Below are 20,365 nucleotides of genomic sequence, written 5' to 3' on the forward strand. Positions count from 1 at the left end.
GGAATGCTCCAGACATCAATTTGGGGTCTCTGGGTGGCCTCTGTGAGCCACTGTCCCCTTCACTCCTCATCACCTGCATCTAAAGATGTGATTATCACCAACTGTACATTCATTCATTCAAAGGAGTGTAATAAAAATAACTGTGCATTTATCCTTCCTATGATGAGTCATTTAGACACAACACTAGAGGGATGAAGGGCATTTTAATGATACGTGCCAGAGGATGAAATCTTAATTCAGGGATGAAAATAAGGATTTATTATTTGGCAGATCTCTGTTGTGCCATCACACTACACAGCTGTGGCATGAAAGTTAAGTGCCACAAGGTCCTGCCAGGTGATACAGCAGAGCTCCTTTCCTACCTCTGAATATACACTTCATAATTATGCCTCATGTAATCTCTTCCTCTCTTCAAAGTTCCTTTCAGAATTGGTCAGCAGGGAAATCAATTTCTAGAATTAGGCCTTTACTTATTAACCACAGGGTGGATTCTCATATGTATGAGATGGTTAATACACTGCTCTGTTTGGATCCTAGTAGATTCCTCCTAATTCTATAATAATCAGATTTAAAAATATTTCCCTCTGAATCTATCTTGTTTGATAAAATAATGATGAAAAGTCAGGAACAAATCCTAGGGAATGAGAGTATAGAGGAAAAGCCCTCATTTACCATATAAAGAAAAGATTTCTCAAGTTTAAACCAAAGCAAACAGAAAGCACATGACATATATAGTCCTAATAAGATTTTATTGAGAATCAGTAAGTGAAATCCTTTACAGAACATACAAATACCTATGACCCCAGCCCTTCCCAATAAATGGCAATATAACACTGGGGTGGGTTCCCTGAATATTTCACTCTGTTCTGTATCTACAGGAGAAACAGTTCTACAGCTCAGTACTAGAGAAATGGGGTGCTCTGACCTATTGATGGGAAGCAAAGGTGGAGTTAGAATTTGGTATGAGTAATAAAGGACTGCAGATAAGTTCTAGTAGCCAAAGGAGTAGATGAATAAATGTTCACTCTTCACATTTTGTATTTCAAATCAGCCAGTAGCAGGCGGGATCAATCTTGGGTCCACTTTTACCTAAAACTCTTCCTACCATGAAGGCTTTTGATGCCAAATAATTGGAACTGACATCAAAGATGAAAAGGAAATCAATGACTCTAAGGATTAAAGACCAACAACTCGAAGGAGACCAAAACCCAATGGGATGATGGAAATGGCTGTGAGAATGTTAACATTTTTACATGATGAAAAGTTAACTACTGTAATTTCTCATCACCACAGGAACAGAAATGCATGGCAAGATAAATGAACACTGCTCAAGAAGCTTTTAGGATTTTACTACCTCATTTTTGTATGGGGAGGGAAGAGATACTATGAAGTTTTTTGGGAGGCAACTTTTGGAAAGGTTTTTTTTTTTTTTCACCAAAAGAAAAGAAAATATCTGAGGGAAAAATGATGTAACAGAAATAGAACTGCAATGATGCCTCTTCCTTCTAAAACTAATAAAACTATAAAAGTTTCAGTTTCCTCCATGGCTTTAGGATATTGGTCTTAGTTTTATGGCTTTTGCTGGAGTTTAAAATCCTATCCGATTTTCTTACCTCTTAAGCATAAATAAAAGAAATAATGGCATGAATAGAAAATCCACCAGTTTAATTAAAGTCCTAAAAAGCTTAAGAAAAAAAAAAAAAAGAAACCTGAATTGTGTTTGTATTGATGACTTTGTTAATGGATGACAGTAAATTGCAACCTAAATATTAATGACTCTTATTCAGAATGTTCTTCTCCCCACCTAGAAGTCTTCCTGGGGTTAAATTAATCAAGATGCTGGAGATGCACTGTGATCAAGTTTCCTCTGGCTAAGAGAAAGTGTGTTTTGCTCTCTTTCCCTTGGTAATTACAGTAGCTAAAAGTACAGGCACAGTATTGTAAGACATTTAACTAAACCAAATGGGTTTTTTTCTTTCAAGTTGGATATCCAGCCAAAGGCAAATTAGCTTTACTAGGAATGCCAACAGTGCTCATCTGAAACACCCAGGAGAAAGGCAAAGTTTACCAGCGGCTTCAGACATCTGAGAGGCACAAGGTTTTCCCAACTAGTGCGAGTCACTGAGGAATAAGCTAATCCTAGGAACTGAGCAGTGGGCTGGTTTTTAGATCCTTCCATCAGAAGCCTTTAAAGGGTCAATTTCCAATAATATAAGCTATTTTGGGACTAAATGTAAAATAATAGGGGACTACTATCCTAAGGAACCAACATATACCCATTGGGATTTGGTTCCAATTTAAAATAAAAACAGCATGTTTTTATGACCAAGAAAGCCATGAAATAGGCACATTTAAAATTCTTAGACCCTGATTTTCAAAGCTGCAAAATGTTCTAAAATCAGTCAGAACATGCACAAAATGATGAAACAAGCCTGGGAAAGGCAGCAAAGGAAGGAGGAGGAAGGGAAGCTGATGAGTGAAAACATTTGTAGAGAATGTGAAGCACCAGGGACCCTTCATCTACCAGGTTAAATACAGGATCCTGAGGGCTCAGAAACTGATGAGTGTTAAACCTAGGATATGCAAAGAGATGGGATGTGTTTGTTCTAATCCTTTGCACTGGATAATACCTCCCAAATAAACAGCATTTCAATGGAAAGCTTAGTGTTTTCATTCAAGTTATTGGCTATATAGCACCCTTTCCCCCTTTTAGAGAGATGCAGAGTACTGTACTATTCAGTGAAAAGACAAACATCCAGATAGATTGAAAGGAAGGAAAATATCTTATGGCTTGTACCAAACTGCGAGCAGTAACGCATAGTCATTGCCAAGTAAGTAAAACACAAATCTAAGTTTACAAGGTCAATTGGACAAGGTGAACTCAAATCCTAAGTCACCACATACTCACATATAGAAAATCATTTCCTGATCTTATACTACATCCAAGGAACAAACAAATATACATAAATAGTTCAAAGATACAATAACTTATTTTAGGATAAACAATAAACTTTTTTGTTAGCTTATCTTAAACTAATCTTCAAACCAGAATTTTCAAAACCACCATTGCATTTTAGAAATCTTTGATAAAAATGTTGACTAATAGAACCTGGATGCTTTACTACCAAAAAGAAGTAAATCTGAAAGTATCGTTATCTAGTTAAACAAGCACTATGGTCCTTAAACCAGTTTGCATCTCTTGCAACTTTTGTCTCAGAAGCATATAGTTAATATTTTTGTCCCCCTTCATAATCAACCACCTAAAGAAAAACAAAGTTATAAAACTGTCCGCCCTGTTGGAGGAAAAATACTAAGGAGGTGGATAGCAATATCCAGCAATAACCATATATTTTTCTTTATCTACATTTTTAGTTTCTTTTAAACAGTTCTAGAACAGCAAAGGATGGTTATATTCATAAGCTTAAGTAAGAGTAAGGTTTCCTCCAAGTTCTGAAATATATACATCTATGCCCTCAAAACACTGCACATATCACTCACCCTTCCTTTAGGAAGAAACTGAAGTTAAAGTTAAAGGATTTCCTTGGATACTTTTAAGTAAAAGTAAATGATAAACAGAAGCAACTGAACTGAAGACAAATTCCAAAATTAAAAAAAAAAAATCAACTAAATCAAGTACACGGTTTGACCCTATGTCTCCTTGAAAAGCAATAAAAGCATTTTGTCCAGGTTTGATATACAGAAAGGCTCATGCAGTGAGTTGCAGGGGGCAGGCTTTCCTTTTACAATTCAAACGCAGGGAACCTGGCTTTTGTGGGCACTAGAAGGTCAGCCAGGAAATATATTGTTCCAGCCATTCCTGAAGGAAGAAAAAGAGGCAAAAGTTATCACACTACATGACTCCGTTTTATAGAGTGGCTTCATTCTCTAGCACCAAAGACATTATGATACTAATGGCAACGACTTAAAGGAACCAAGTATCTGTTTAATATATGATACAGGTCAACACGCGAGGAGATCACTAGTGAGGTGCTCAGTCTCTTCATCCAAGTGGAAGACAGGAGGGAGAGTTGAACCACAGAAGTTCAAGGCACAGCCCTGTCATTTATCACGTCAGCTCCTTGACATGGCACCACGGGCCACTTACCTGTCTGAGCTTCCGTGTCCTCATTTGTGACATGAGGATAATAATGTCTGTATGCTTTTGCTGAGATGATTTATGGTGGCATCTGCAAAATGCCAGGCCTATGCTTGGCCCCATAAAGGGTAGTCACCATTATGACTACTTGTATTAGGTCTGAGATGGTCCATGTACTACTTGATTTTTAATATTGAGTTGTCATATTAGGAAGTAAAGAGGTAGTTTAAGAATGACTATAAAATTAACTTGTTGATAAAGCTCAAATTCAAATACATTAATTACCAAGCAGAGAAGTAGATGCTGACATTATAAGGCAACTAAGTAAGGAGTGAAAAATACCTTCAAAGAGGGAAAAGGGGGTGTCCGGTGTTCTGCATCCGTGTTCTCCGTAATCTAAGCACCACTCAGCAAACTGAAAGTGAGACCATGTTAATTATGGTGATTTCTTCCAGAGACCCCCAAAAGTTGATAAGGATTCCGTAAGAATTACTCTGAAAAGTCCAAAGCTATCTTCAGGGCAGAAAAAAGGGGTTAGTACGGAGAAACAGATGGTCTGAAAGAGTATGAAGGATGGGAGGGAGGAATGTCATGAGCCATCTGAGCCACTGTCTCCAAGGTTATCAGAGAAAAATTTCTTTCTTTTTTTTCCCCCCATAAATGTTGAATAGAACTGTGTCCTTATACAAGAAAGCTAATTCAACTGAAGGGGTTTAGAAGGCTTTTCTTAAATAACTGGATTTGTTCTACAGACTCGTGGTTATAAAGGTAAATGAATTAAATCAGATTGACTGGAGCCCTCTCTACAATCTCCTGGGGGAATGTGTTTTCTTGCCGGTGGTTCTGGTGCCTACCTTACAGGCCCTATACAGGTACTTCACGTCCTGTGTGAGGTTGTACAGTGTCAGGAAGGCATAGGCGTTCCCGGCAGTGCCGTGGCACAGCCCGTACCCCTTCTTCAACAACCCATACTGCCAGATCATGTCAGCACACTGGTACGCATCATTGAGGTAGTGTTCTTCTCTGAACACCTGCAGAGCCAAGGGAAAGTTTTATTACAAGGGATATAAAAAGAAACGTCTATTGACATTCCTTCCTGATGGGAAAGGGGGGGAGATAGGGCAAGAGGGGTGAGATAGAGGTGGCTTGGTAAGAAAGGGTAAGGGATTTAGAGCCAGAGAGATGTGTCGTGTGGGTGGGGACAAATTATAAAAGCTTACTAGCTTTGCTTTTTTTTTTTTTTTTTTTTTTTTTTTTTTGCTTTTAAATAACTGCACATGACCTTGTCTGTGCCATCCACGTTTTGTGTGCGCTCTGTGTTTATGTACATAGGTGTTAGTGGTGAAGTAGCATTGATTTTACTTGTGACTTGCTATTATCATCAGTTAATTTCCAAAGAACTGCATGCTATCTTCTTTGGTTAACAATAATGCCCTTCACTGTTAGGAAGTTTCCTTATAAATGGGGAAGAAACTGTATATAAATTGATTATAAAAACTGATTTGATTACAAAATACTATGTCAGAAAAATACAGACACATCTCTCCAATCTTTTGTGGCCTCCTATATATTGATCAAAGACTCAAGAAATATTCTCAGTAGACAGCTTTAATATCTCATTGCAAACTAAATGTTCTTAAAAGTAGAATAAGGTGGTTTAGAAAGTTCTTCCATTATATGCAACTTTCTGAAAGTAAAATTTGATGTACTAAATGCTTACTTATGAGATACCAATGCCTATTCATAGTCCACAGATTTGTAATTTGTAGATTGTGCACCAACAGACAAAGATATCTTGGTTTACTTCTATTTTTTTTTCTTTTTCTTTCAAATAAAACCCTGTTCTTTGATTATGGCTCTGCCATCACATGCTTTTTAAGAAATGATATTTGCATTTCTTTTATTTGGTAAAGTAAGAGAAAATATAAAAGTTGTAAATTTTGTCATTTGAAGTGTATAATTCAGTGGCATTAACTACATTTACAATGTTGTATAATCATCACTACTATTTCCAAAACGTTTTCATCATCTCAAACAAACTTGGTGCCCATGAAGTGATCCTGCACCTCGTCCCCCATCCCTCCCACCGGGCACCAGTCCCTGCTAGCTTCTGTTCTATTCTCTTCCTGTATGCATTTGCCTGTTCAGATATTACATATTAACCATCACATCATATAAAAGGAATCATAGAGTATTTGTCCTTGAGCATCTGGCTTATTTCACTTGGCATAATGTTTCCAAGGTCCCTGCTGTTGTAGTATGGATCAGAAGTTTATTCTTTTGTATGGCTGAGTAACGTTCCAGTGAGTGTGTAGGGGCGGGATATCACATTTTGTATTTTGGCAATTGTGAATGATGCTGCTGTGGAACATATGTGCACAAATATCTACATGAATCCTTGTGTTTAAATTTTGGGGAATATAAACCTAGGAGTTGAACTGCTAGATCATATACTAATTCTACGTTCAATTTTTTGAGGAACTACCAAACTCTCTTCTATGGCAGCTGCACCGTTTTACAATCCCACCAGCAATGCACAAGAAAGGTTCTGTTTTCAACCGAACTTCTGGGATACTTCTCTTGGCTCCACTACTGCTGCTACCATCTTGACTATTCTACCTGTCAGTGAAGCAGTCTCCCGATCTAGGAAAATAGTATCTGCTTTGGTACAGAGGGATACTGTAAGAATGATTAGAGTCCATTTAGCAAAGTGATCTTAGGTCCAACAAGTAATGTATCTACTGCTCCTTTAAAGATTATACATAAAAATAATTTTAAGTTATAGAATTTTATGTCACATTTTCCAAATTATTTCAAAAATGAGAAAACTCACAGTACCTTATAGGCCTGGATGAGCATGTAGATTACTCCAGGTGAACCATGACACCAATGGACTAGCAGATCTCGATTATCATCCACACAAGGAGGGTAATTGCCAGAAGGAAATTTCAGCTGGCAGACATAGTCTACACTGGGCTTGACCAAACCATGTAACTTCATATGGCTCACCTGAAGGCTGGGCTAAAAATGAGGAAAGGAATCATTAGTTCTGCTGAAGCAAACAGATCTTCCTAAGTCTCAGGGATGAGATTTAAACCAGAAAGAAAACATGACCACAAGGAACTAGATTTGGATTCCATTCCATATATTTTAACCTATTGGAACAAACTAAAATTAGGCTATCAGTTAACTCTTGAGATCTACGTACATACTATTTTTCAATATTTATCGTTGTATACATACATATAATTTTCCTAAGTCAATGCAGGAGCACAAGAGACCTTTCCTAAGGTTTTAATACCTTAAGCAAACTCTGAAAGCCACAAAGAGATGCATTAGACAACACAAGCATAACTTTCACCATTACATTTAGAGAAATGGTAGCTGTTTCCAATAGAGGAGGATACTAACAAGTTGGAAGACCTGGAATTTAGATCCAGGTTCTAGATTAAAGCCTTTTGCAGAGGATTTGGGACTGATATTTATGCAGGATTATTCTGATACAACGATATATGGATTGATGGGACACACTGCCATAGGGCATATGAGCCTCATTTTTGATCTAAGTTTTTAGTTTCTCCTTTGGTCCTGTCCTTAATTCATTGCATTGCTCGCTTTTTCAAAGAAAAAAATCAAAGTGTCTTTGCCAAGCAGCGGGTGGGCATGTGGGGTGAGGGAACGGGCAGGGGCATGAAGCACATGTACTGACCGTGCACGAAGTTCTCAGGGCATGTACAGATTTCACTTTACCCACGGAATATCGTACAAGCTCAGTTTAAACTGCTAGAGGAGAATTTTCCTTAAATTTGCAGAATTTATCTCAAATGAACTACAAATAAGTTTGTTTTATGTTGATACATAAGCACCTACTGGAATGGACTTTTTGGATTAAGAATTAAATCATTTCAAATAGACAATAATCTGCCAATGGAAAATTTGGAACACAGGTTTCCAGGTTTCTCACTATAGCCACCAAAAGGAGGCAGATGGACAGTAAAATGACTCCTGATGATCTGCTTCAATGAAAGGTCATGAGGCTGTCCAGTCACTGACATGTAGGACTCTACTTCACCTTTAAACTTCAGAATACAACTCTCTTTTCCTGAAAACTTAAGAATATATATTTACTTCTGGAAATACAGAGCCAGTGGAGGCTTATGCCAGAAAAACAGTCTAAGTCTGAATTGTCAAAACCCCTCATTCTAAAACTCTTAATTGAGAAGCGCAGAACAAATACAAAAGTTGGTCTCTTACTGCCACTAACACTCCAAGTGTGACTTTGCATTCAAAGGCAATAATAACCTTGAGTTTTTCAGCTTCGTTGTCATTGTTTAGCTATAGGGAGAGGGAAAGTCTGACATTGATTTTGCATTATTGCAGCCGGCTACTCAACCAGCTAATAGTATGTATATCTAAGCACTCATGTTGAACATATTAATGAAACACTTTTCTTTATGCTGCATTGTACTTTGGGAAGGTGAGGGGGGCACCTTTGCTGCCATTAAAAATCAATTTTCTTTTGTTATGTATTTTTATTCCCGAGTGCCAATTTCTCCTTAAAAAGAGCTACATAAGCCCCCAGAAAGGATGCTTTCATGAGAAGTCCTCTTCTGACCTCCCCTACCAGGTTACGCTTGCTGCAGTAAATTTTATTTGGCCTTAGTCTTTTCGACTTTGGCTAACGTCCCTCTATAGTATTAGATCCAAAGAGCTGTTGGGCACAGTGCATTCAGCTATTTTTCAGGTAAGTTACACAAAATCCGCCAAAAAGGCTCTGTGGCTTTGCTCTCTAAGTGAACCTAAGGCAACATATGGTCATTTGTTTTCTATTGATTTTGTTCTTACTTCTGGAATTTGTTTCAATGGGTTGTGTCTAATCATATGCAATAATATTAATCCAAGGCATCTGCTGAGACAGCAGAGTAGAGCACGAGGCACTGCGTGCTGAAGGACAGGAGAACACTTCAGTCTGCAGGAGTGGCACTAGGTGGGCAAGGGCGGTCACCTACAAATTGAATGTCATCTCACAGCGCGGTGCCTTTTATGTGCATGCACTTTCACATGCACCTTGGCAAACGCTGCCCTTGTTTGTCTAGGCCAGGAAACTGCAAGGAGAGTGATGCAGCAGTCGGCGGGGTGCAACACCCAAGGGCAGTGCTCGTGTCCTCACCCCGGACAGTCCAATCGGCAGGCGCATTAGCAAGTTACACCATCTTCCCCTCTTACCTGCAGCAGGTAGTAATAAATTCCTGCCAGGCCATGAGCAGCCCCCACATAATATTCTTGGTACCATTCATACATCAGTGGAGTCTTTGCTGTGAAGTTTCTCTTTTTAGCTAGGTTTTCCCCAGAGGTTAAGATTGTTTCACAAACCTACAGGGAGAAAACCGATAGCAATAATGAGAGAACCAGAATAAAAATCTTCCCAGTGGAACTTTCTGCTAAGAGGTATGGAGAACATAGTGAATGGGACGTGATCTTTTGGCCATGGACGGGCACAGATTAATTCTCCTCGCAGAAAGTAGGGGTGACTGTATTCTGCCTAAAGGACAGAGATACAGAAATCCTGAACTCTCTTTACTAGAGCTGACAAGGATTCACTTGTCCGAGGAAAGCATGAATTCCTTCAGGCATGAAAGGAGACACCTGCATGTGAGAGGTGAGATCTGGTTCTCATCTTTGGAAGGGCCATACTCTCACACGGAGCAGGCTGCACTTCTCACCCCAGTCACTCTCTGTGTTTCCAACAGCACTCAGAAGGACAGTGTCAGCTCTCTGATCCCGCCTGATCTTTAGAGGCCGACACACCTATTTTCCACCTGGGCTATGCTAACTGGAGAAACAAAACCAGTAGTTGAGGCATCCTAACAAGGGGATCCTAACTGAGATCCTAACAAGATTCCAAAAAGCACAAAAATGTGGTACCTGCTGAATATGGCTTTGAGGAATCTTTTCCACTCCAAAGTTCTTATTCACAAAGAGAAGAGCGTAAATGTAGCCCATTCGTCCATAGAGAATTTCATTTGGAGCATGGGGATCAATCTTATTTAGATGAATTAGCCTGGGAATAAAAATACATGCCTAAGATAACTTGAAAGGGATCAGATAATGGTATATACTTAAACTGGGACATTCAAAAATACATACACATAAATATATGCATAGAAATATTATATATTAATTTACTATTACAGTTAAACATTTTAAATATATTATAATTAATATATAAACTAAACATTTTCATATATTTATATTATAAATTGTTATATATTATTACACATTAAGTGCACTGAGCCAGACCACAAAGGGTAGTCCGGGTTCAAAAATTATCCCTCGACTAAATTTTTCTTCAGTTCACAATAGAAATGAGACACAAATTCAAAGGATGAAATCTATTTGCACTGAATGAAAAACCTGCTACACCCCAGTTATTTACCTTCTTCCTTAGTTCATTTCTTAACATGTCATCAGGCCTCTGTGAAGTGTCTGTACAACGGCCTGATGTACCACAGCCGATAAGACGTGAGATAGCACAGTGGCATCAGTCAGCCTCCCTGTCTTCCCAGTTTCCCAGCCGTCCCACCCTTCTTTTCAGAAACAACCACGGTTACCAAACTCTTGGATAGTCCTAGAATTATTTTATGCACATGGAAGCATAAATATGCATATCTATATCTCCCCAAATGTTCTGTGGCTTGCTATTTATCAATACATCTTGACAAACATTCTACATCAGCACATCCAGAGTAGTCTCATTCTTTATCGTAGGTGTATAGTATCCCACTGAAGGGATATATTATAAGATATTGATTCCCTACTGATAGACTCAGCGTGGCTTGCCACAAAAAGTTGTTTCCGGTTTTGGCTCCATGTAAGACGGAGTAAGCACACTCCAGCCTGCCTCTCCTGGTAAACGCAGCTCCAAGACCTGGAGAGAATGCGCAGAGCGGCTCTTTGAGGACTCCAAACAGTAAACAGCAGCAGGCAGAGTGGGGAAGACCAGAATTTGAAGTACCACCAAACCAGTGGTGAGTTTACCGTATTTTCATCTATGGTATTCCCCTGGCCTGAATTCAGAATAGTCCCAAACCTGGAAGTGAGCCCCAAGGACTGAAAGAGAGTCCCGGAAGAAACCCTTGAGTTCTGTCTCAAGAAACAATGGGAAAGGGCATGCATGCCTGACATCAGAGACAGTGAGTAAAGCCTCTCAGTTTTCTTTATTTTCTCTCTTCTTCCCTCCGTTTACTCACACCCCGGGCCGCAAGCAGTCTCACAGGGTTGGCAGAAACGAAGGCAACAGGAGCCCATGGAAGCCAGGTCTCTGAGGGAGGGACCCTTCCTCACAGACTGGAGGAGCTGTGGTCCCAGGAGGGTGGGGTAAGCCTCTACTGTTTCACTCCTTTCTCATGTTGCCAGCATTTAGCCCCAGATTCAGCTGCAGTCGTGGGAATACTTGGCAGAGTGGATTTCTTTCCAGAAGACCAAAAAGGGAAGCCCCAGGGAACCAGGAACTAGGTGGGGTTCGCAAGGAAGGGAGCTCAGGACAGCAACCATATTTGTAGTCTGAACTCAGAGAATGAACCTTTCTGCCTTTCGTAGGGGGGTGGTGGGGAGGGTGTGGAAAGCAAATAGGATAAGTAGGGAAAATGTCTTTGCTCTTTTGGATTTTTATCACATGAAATTTTGAAAGTACATTTCAATTACCCCTAAATTACCCTATATAGTCAATGTGTTTTCAGTTATTAAAACAATATAATTTTTGGTGAAACTTGACAAAATATCAGTCTATTGGAAAAGTAAGAGGGAAGAGCCAGGGAATTTCAGGAAAAGAGCAGTAATGAGAGGACATCGGCCCTACCAAATAATAATGGCTTTGTCCTCAGGTAGCAGATGACACTGACCGCACTGCCTGAGGACAAAGCCATTATTTGTTTGTAAAATTCTCTTGTTGTCTGTGTAGAAATTTACTTTCAAAGTAGTTAAGTATAAACAGTGCCTGTGCAAGTATCTCATCTAACTTTATATATTGGGAATTATAAGCATACAAGCACTATTTAATATAAACACTATAATAAACATTTGAAGTATCCAGAATCACACCCCTGGGGTGACTGGCTATACTTGAACGACTTATCAGGAATCACCATTCAGAGGCACTCAGCACTTGAAATAAGTTTATCAAAATCTACACCAGATGATTTGCTGATAAGTGTAGTAAAGAATGTTAAAGACGGTTTTTTTGTTGGTGGGATGAATGGTGAAGACAGGTGGAAGGTGTGGAAGATGGTACTGGCTCTACTACTGTTTGATCAATAAGACCTAATAAGATTGTCTGGGGACAAACGTGGTTTTCTCTAAGTCACAAGAACAGGGCAGGAGACTACCTGTGTGTATGTGTGTGTGTCTTACTTCCTAATCAGTGTTTGTACACTTGGTTTCTTTATTTGGTAGAACTTGGTTCACTGCTCGTGCTTTCATTTTAACGTACTTAGTGTTAAGGTTACAGCTGAGGGGGGATACAGCTCCTACTGCTAATCTCTGGAGGCCACCAATATCTACAAACAACAAAAACAAACAAAAACCTAACAAGTGCTGCCACGTCTATAACCAACGGGTATAATGAAGACTGTCCTGGCTCCATAGGGAAGGTACTTGTGGAAGAACAGACAATTCCTTTAGCCCAGCCCTCCCCACTCCACTTCCATAAGGCTGTGGTCGGGGGAGAGGAACACTCACAATTTAAAGTTAACAAGCCACGTCTTAATAACCAGAATGAGATGCTTTTAGTGACTGAGAGGGGCTAACAATCATGAAATAGACTGAGTAAAAGTTATAAAAGTGTCCTTAAGAGAACTCACTCCTGGTCAGGAAAGAGGGGTGTGAAAAAGCATGGCAGGTTGCAGTTACTGACAGTTCTATTATACTTTGTCGGTTATATTGTACCTCAACAAATGGAGGCATCTCATCAGATTGGTTAAACATGCAAATGCTGGCTCATGTATGTTTTTTCTTCTATATGTATAGGCATTAAACTCGCAGTGGAACAGTGGTTATCTTAGGAATAGGGACATGGTGGGCAAAGGTCACTTTCAATTTTCTTGTTGTTTCTTAAGATTTTCCCCAATGTTAACAGGACTGTCTGGTTCGTAGAATTATGGGCCATTTTTTTTTTCTACTTCAGTATCATACAGAGACACACCCTTAATATTTTTAAAGAACTTAAGAATATTTATTAAGAAAAATTCTATTTTATTCTCATGCCAGAACTGGTAACTCAGTAATGTTGAGATCTTAACAAAATAAAATCTTTTTACTGGATAAAAACTCAACTGTTGTAGTAAACAGAAGGAATACTTCAGAGGTTTGATTTAAAAATTTATTACCAAGTTTTAATGTAAGCATATTAAATTGTATTGAATTTAGATATGAAAAAGCATTTTTGGTCTGCTATTATAAAGGAAATTGAATTATTCAAAAAAGGAAAATTACTGTGAATTTTTTAAACAAATACTGCTCTATGGAAGTTACTCAGAACAATTATTGCATTAACTCCAATGATGTTCTCACCTAAATGTGTTTGAACCGCGTTTCCTTTACAGGCCAATGTTATGGATTATATTACCACTAGGTGGCGATACATAATCAGCATTCCAATTATTTTGCAGCCAAACGCATTTGCATTTTGGAAGTTTAAAGTAGATAGCAAAATCCTTTCAAATGTTTGAAGATGAAGTATTGCTCAGAGTATCTTCTTAAAATAATACTTCAGACTTTAGGGTAAGAAAGGAAGTATTCCTTTTTTTTTTTTCTGGATTTGAATTCAAATCCTTAAAACTCATTAGCTGGTTCTGATGATTACTAAAGGTAGCATTTTTAACTGCATGTTTTACAAGCTACATTCTCAAGATAAAGTGAAGAAATTATAGCATATATAGTCATAAGGTTATTTTGTGTGTTTTCAAAAACTCAAAACCAGAAGCACATCATTGCAGCTCCATTTGTTTTGCTATGTTGATATTAATAGCAACCAATCTTCAGAAGAGACATGGTACTGAAATGTCACTGAAGGAAGAATAAGGACATATAAAACCAGGATAGTTCTGTTCCACTCCTATTTCCCGAGGGTGTTAGTGGGGAGAGTTTTTACCTTATATCATCTAAAGGTTTGTAACTTTTTAAAAAGGAGTCCTTTTCTTACTCATCACACTACAAAAGAGAGAGTGGATACTTTCTGACCAGAAAGCCCAAATTCATTATTCTAAGTCTTGGCCCCAAAGCACTTTGTGTATCACATCAGTCACTGAACAGTCAGTAGGAACAGTCAGTAGGCAGTGCTCTCTCTGCACGGTGGCACCGTGTGTGGAAGGAAGGGTGAAAACGAACACAGTACAAATCAAACAGAACGAAAAAAATTGTGCTATTTATCCTTTTCCTTGCCACCTACCTCCACTAATAGCAGGACATTTGAACATGAACACAGACACAAAGACACACACTCCTTTTTAGGGAGTTATAGACCCGTCTGAAAAAAGTGTTAAGTGTTCTCTCCATGCTGACTACAATCTGGGGTTTTCTACAGACCTGTGGAAGCCCTAAGATTCTCAGAGCCCCAAAGTTAAGAATCCCTATCTTAGGGAAACATTGACTCTTTTGTCTCTATAACTCAAAATGATGATTCTGAAAGACCATCATATTAAGAAAAACCAGGAAAGGTAAGCTGAAATGGGATGTTGGTGGCGGAGCATAAGAGGTGCCACACACAGAACTCTGCCATTTCCAAAGGGCTATGTGATGTGAGGAAGAAGGGTCAGTAAAAAATGAAACAAACCAGTAGGTTTAATATCTAATGACATCAAATTATTTCAATTGAATTGAGAAGACTTACAGATTTTTCCCTTAAAAGGGAAGAAATGTGAAAGCAATTTATAAATAATTCCTTTTTTTTCCCTGTTGTGCCATGAACTCTAGAAATGAAAAATCAAAACTGTGGCCATGAGTAGCCTATTTTCCTACCGTATATCCACATTCTATATGTTTCATCTTAACAAATCTATTGGCTATAATTATTATCGAAATGTTGATAAAGTTTTTAAAAAGATGTAAATAACAAAAACACCTTTATTATCAAGGTGTCAAAAAAAGAAATTTTAGTTTACCGTTAAGAGTATTTTATAATAAAGCAATATTAATATATGGTACTATTCCCCCAAAGAGTGTTTCTTCGAACAGTAGGCCCTGAAATGTCCTGAGAAAAGGGGCTGTCTACTTGACAAGTTTGGCAAATTCCACTCCCTACAGTCACGAGTTTCCCCCGCGCATAAAAGCTACTGAAGGCTCTGAGCAGCCAGTAAAGGTGCATATTTAACTTTGTTTAATTAGCACGTACCCAGTCTGAATACATAAATCTTGTTTTCATGTTTCACATAACAAACAATTACTATCTGGTTGTACATATTTTGAGGAAGGCTGGCATTATGAATAAAATACTGGGAACACTACAGCTTATTTTTATGATACTTAAGAATGATTCACTGAATGAGACTCCCTTCGGAGTCTATAAAGCAGATGTGTGGCTAAAAAAACCCAGAAAGGTAGTTTCTGTATTGCAAATCTAGATGGTATATGCATTTGCCAAAACTCAACAAATATCAATCAAACTTGGGCAGGTAACTGTGTGTAAACTTTATGTCAAAAGAAGAAAACTAAACAGGTATTGAACCCAAGTAAATGATATATATGCTTTAGTATTTAGAAGGAAGGATACCGATGTCTGCAATTTACTCTGAAATACATCCCCCCCCCAAAAGGATTAATAGTGGATAGAGGAATACATTGATGGATTAGATCTGTGATAAAGCAAGTATAGTAAAATGTGAATGTGAATGCTAGAATTTATGTGGGTAGGTATACAGGTATTCACTGTTCTTTCAACATTTCTGTACGTTTGAAATTTTTCATAATAAAATTTTGAGGGGGGAAAAAACCTGTAGTTATTAGAATTTTAGGCCAAAGCCTGTTAATGAAATACACACCACTGCACAGTGTAAAGTTAACCAAAGATCCTCCACAAACGAAATCAGTGATGATAATGCCATTCCAACAGTAATTTATAAGAAAGAGTAGTGGGAATCAAAAACCATGGTCAAACTGGGGGCAATCACTGATTAAAATGTTGCTGGACCCAATTAAAAAATGCACTAAAGACCTTAACAGACACTTCACCAAAGAAGAAATACAGATGGCAAATAAGTATATAAAAAGATGCTCCATATTGTGTCAGGGAAATGCAAATTAAAACAAGGACAGGGCGCCTGGGTAGCTCAGTCCGTTAAGCGTCTGACTTTGGCTCAGGTCATGATCTCACAGTTCGTGAGTTTGAGCCCCACATTAGGCTCACTGCTGTTAGCACAGAGCCTGCTTTGGATCCTCTGTCCCTCTCCCTGTGCCCCTCCCCAGCTTGTGCTCTCTCACTCTCTCAAAAAGTAAATGAACATTAAGAATAAATAATAAAACAAGCAAGAAGCAAGGAGATACCATGACACATCTATTAGAGTGGCCAAAATCTGGAACACTGGCAGGATGCGCAGCAATAGGAACTTTCATTCATTGCTGATGGGAATGCAAAATGGTACAGTCACTTTGGAAGATAGTTTGGAAATTCTTACAAAATTAAACCTACCCTTATAATATGACCCAGCAATTGTGCTCTTTGATATTTACCCAAAGGAGCTATAAGGTTACGTCCACACAAAAAATTGCACATAGACATCTACATTAGCTTTATTCATAATTTCCAAAACTTGAAAGCAACCAAGATGTCCTTCAGTGGGGTAATGGATAAACTCTGGTACATCCAGACAATGGACTGTTATTTAGCACTAAAAAGAAATGAGCTGTCATGCCATGAAAAGACATGAGAGAACCTTAAATACATATTACTAAGTGAAAGAAGCCAATTGGAAAAGGCAACATACTGTATGATTCCAACTATGACATCTGGAAAAGACAAAACCAAGAAGACAGTAAAATGATGAGTAGTTTCTGGGGTTAGGGAGGAGAGAAGAGGGATTGATAAGCAGGGCACAGAGGATTCTCAGGGCGGTGAAACTACTCTCTATGATAGTATGATGATGGATACACGTCATTACACATTTGTCCCAACCCACCAACTGCACCACACCAAAAGGTAACTAATGTAACTAATGTAAATTATGGGCTTGGGTGACCATGGTGTGTCAGCATAGGTTCATCCACTGTAACGAGTGCGCCCCTCTGGTGGGGAATTTTGATAACGCGGAGATTATGCAGGTGTGGGGATAGCGCATATATGGGAAATCTCTGTACCTTCCTCTCAAGTTTTCTGTGAATGGAAAATTGCTCTAAAAAGTAAAGTCTAGGGATGCTTGGGTGGCTCAGTCAGTTGATCATGTGACTTGATTTCAGTTCAGGTCAAGATCCCAGGATCATGGGATTGAGCTCTGCGTTGGGCTCCGTGCTGAGTGTGGAACCTGCTTAGGATTCTCTTTCTCCCCCTTCCTCTGTCCCTCTCTCCCACTACGCTCTCTCCAGTAATAAATGAAATGAAGAAAAAAAAAAAAAAGTAAAGTCTATTAAACAACAAAACAAAACCAAAAGCCTTTGCTGGAATTGCAACTTCCTGTGTATTAATATGCTCAGCAGAGCCTAACAGCACTGCTTGCAGTATTGCATGGAGCCAGACTTCTTGATAGAATTTGTGCTCAATAAGCTCTAGTCAAACAATAATTGTAGTTTATTAGTACCACAGTTTAGTAATTCTTCATAATTCACAAGCTTCTAGTGAGCTGCTCTGCTCTACATTAAAAATAAGAATCTGGATTTGCATGGCATTTGCTCCTACGAAAAACAATTTTGAATCAGTCTGTCGTCTGTTAGGAGCCCTCCCCCAGCTCACGAGAGGAAGTGAAGCACATTTTTTGGATTATTGATCTTGGACACCACCTTATGTAAGTAATCACACGATCAAACTTTTGATCTCATTTTTGTTATTAAACTAATGTTTGATCTGGTGTGTGTCAGTGTCATTACATCTTACAATAAAATAGGAACTATAATGGTTGTTCCTTAACTAAATCGGGATTATGTGTGAAGTGATCAAATGACAGTAGTAAGATTTACTGCTGGAAGAAAAGTACCTTCACTAAAATGTTCTTGTGCTAACACATACAGAATCCATTATGACATCTAGATCATAATCCTCAAAAAGAAATATGATTACCGGGTGATGCAGTCTTCCGCCTGCTTCTCATTGTTCATCTTGTGATACACCACAGCGCCCACCGCCAGGGGGCCCGCGTCCCCGCACAGGAAGGTGATGGAACGCTTGGTCAAACTGTTCAGACCTTGCTTTACGTAGCCATGTGCCATCTGTAGGTAAGCAGGGTCCCCGAACACATCATAGAGATGTAAGTAAAGCACAGAGATACCTGAAAAGCAAAAAGAAAATAATGTAACGATGTTTTATTTTGGTTTGCTGCCAACTCAGCAGTGTTGATTGTCGATAAGCCATAACACATATATAAGTAAACTCTCTGGAAGTTTAGATGACCTTAGTTCTAGACTCAGCAGCTCTAAGAACCAGACAAAGGCACTTGCTCTGCTTCTTCATCATTGCAACTGTACATAATAGGAACTCTGAGACCATCTCTGAACTCTAACCTAAGTTTATTATTAACCCTTGCTGTACTCTACTGTGTGTAAATGTATTCTTCTTGATGGTTAAATGACAGGTTATCAAAACTATATTTCTAATAGTCACTTCTTTATTTAACATATAATCATTTACTTAATAAGTAAACAAGTAATACTTGTTCTTGCGAGCTACAGAAATTCAAAGACTAGGGAGCGAAAAATTCAATTTCTCTTTCTATGGGAAGGTAATTTTGTGAATGAGAAGGTAGGGACAGTAACCAAATTCCCTACTCCAGTATCGTTCCAGGCAGGGATTATAAAACAACTACTAAGTTATTTGAGATCTGAGAAAATAAATTCAATTCCTCCTTAATTTCTTTTCTCTGTCAAGGACTCTGCTACTTGAGAAATTATACTGTAAAAACTGCCAATGACTTTTGCTTTGGGCCTTCCTGGATTTGCTTCTTATCCTTCAAGAGAAGCCTGATATATATATATATATATATAATTGAGGTGTTGTCTGAATGCCTGTCACAGTAGATAGAGCCTTCCCTCTGAAGCCGATTGATCTCAGGGCAGACTCAAAGATGTGGAGTAGAGAACCTACCTGCCTGCAGCATTTCCAGAAACTCATTTCTCCCCTTAAAGTACATTTTCCATCTCATTTACCATTTTTAGAAGATACAGAGCCTCTGTTTAAATCTAAATTAATAGAGCCAATCTCTTCATGGATTTCAGTGCAGTAAAAATGCAGTCTGCAAAATTACTTTTCACTGTACTGAGGACAATTTTAAATTTAGATAGTTTTCTCATTTTGCATGGGTAATCTCCAAAGCTTTGTGCTACAGACAATTCAATTTCACATGTATATTAAGGCCAAATTTTCATTTCCTGCCTAAGTTAATAACCTTGTCTGCTCTTTCAAAGTGGCTTGGTGTTAGGAATTCCACAAGCTGATGATCGGATGTACCAGTGCTGAAGGTCTGCAGACCTAAGTGTACAAAACCATGTATGTAAGAAAAAAAATCTCCTTTTCACAAATGATCAATGTCAAAAGCTTCTTCTGCAATTAGGTCCTTAAATGGCTTCATCTCCATCCACACAAGGCATCTGCCGGTGATCCATTTAAATTGTTACCCTTTCATTTTGGCCTCCTATTCCCATTGCTGCCTGAACTCCCCTAATTGAGTTCTGTAAGCACTGCAGCCAGATAATGACATGACTGAAGTCTGAGAAAATACAAAGTGATTAAATACAAGCCCAATGATTGTTTTCCTTTTCAAACCTTTGTCTCTCATTATCAACAATTCCTCTTGGCCTAAATATTTAACAAACAAAACCCACTGAAGTTTGCAGTGGTAAGGTTTGATGCATTTCTCACGAAAAACAGGTAGGTAGTCATTTCTCCATTCCACCATATTTCATTTAGATGGAAAACTTTCTTTCTTTTTGATTAGCAGAGAATTCTCTTCCTGGGTTCTGTTCCTCTCCTTCTCATTCTGGACCTCAGCATCCCTGTATTTTGGTTCAGCGATCTGCGCCTCAGTTTACGGTGTCTACCTCCTGTCACAAGACACCCATGGATGAAAGGGTTTCAAG

The 20,365-nt window shown here is 38.6% G+C and overlaps 1 protein-coding gene across 4 annotated transcripts in view; it reads right to left on the reverse strand.

The window, feature by feature from the left end:
* Positions 1 to 730: 730 nt before the first annotated feature.
* Positions 731 to 20,365, reverse strand: part of LANCL1 (LanC like 1) — a 37,553-nt gene continuing 17,918 nt past the window's right edge. For all 4 annotated transcript variants that reach the window (XM_043577718.1, XM_043577720.1, XM_043577722.1 and 1 more), the window contains exons 4-10: positions 18,354 to 18,561; positions 10,022 to 10,157; positions 9,323 to 9,469; positions 6,935 to 7,117; positions 4,951 to 5,127; positions 4,439 to 4,511; positions 731 to 3,817 (exon numbers count right to left, since the gene is read on the reverse strand). In XM_043577718.1, coding sequence (XP_043433653.1) covers positions 3,741 to 3,817; positions 4,439 to 4,511; positions 4,951 to 5,127; positions 6,935 to 7,117; positions 9,323 to 9,469; positions 10,022 to 10,157; positions 18,354 to 18,561 — 1,001 coding nt within the window. In that variant the 3' untranslated portion in view covers positions 731 to 3,740. The remainder of the gene's footprint in view (positions 3,818 to 4,438; positions 4,512 to 4,950; positions 5,128 to 6,934; positions 7,118 to 9,322; positions 9,470 to 10,021; positions 10,158 to 18,353; positions 18,562 to 20,365) is intronic.

The sequence above is a fragment of the Prionailurus bengalensis genome, chromosome C1 (genome assembly GCF_016509475.1).
Source record: "Prionailurus bengalensis isolate Pbe53 chromosome C1, Fcat_Pben_1.1_paternal_pri, whole genome shotgun sequence".
Taxonomy (NCBI): domain Eukaryota; kingdom Metazoa; phylum Chordata; class Mammalia; order Carnivora; family Felidae; genus Prionailurus; species Prionailurus bengalensis.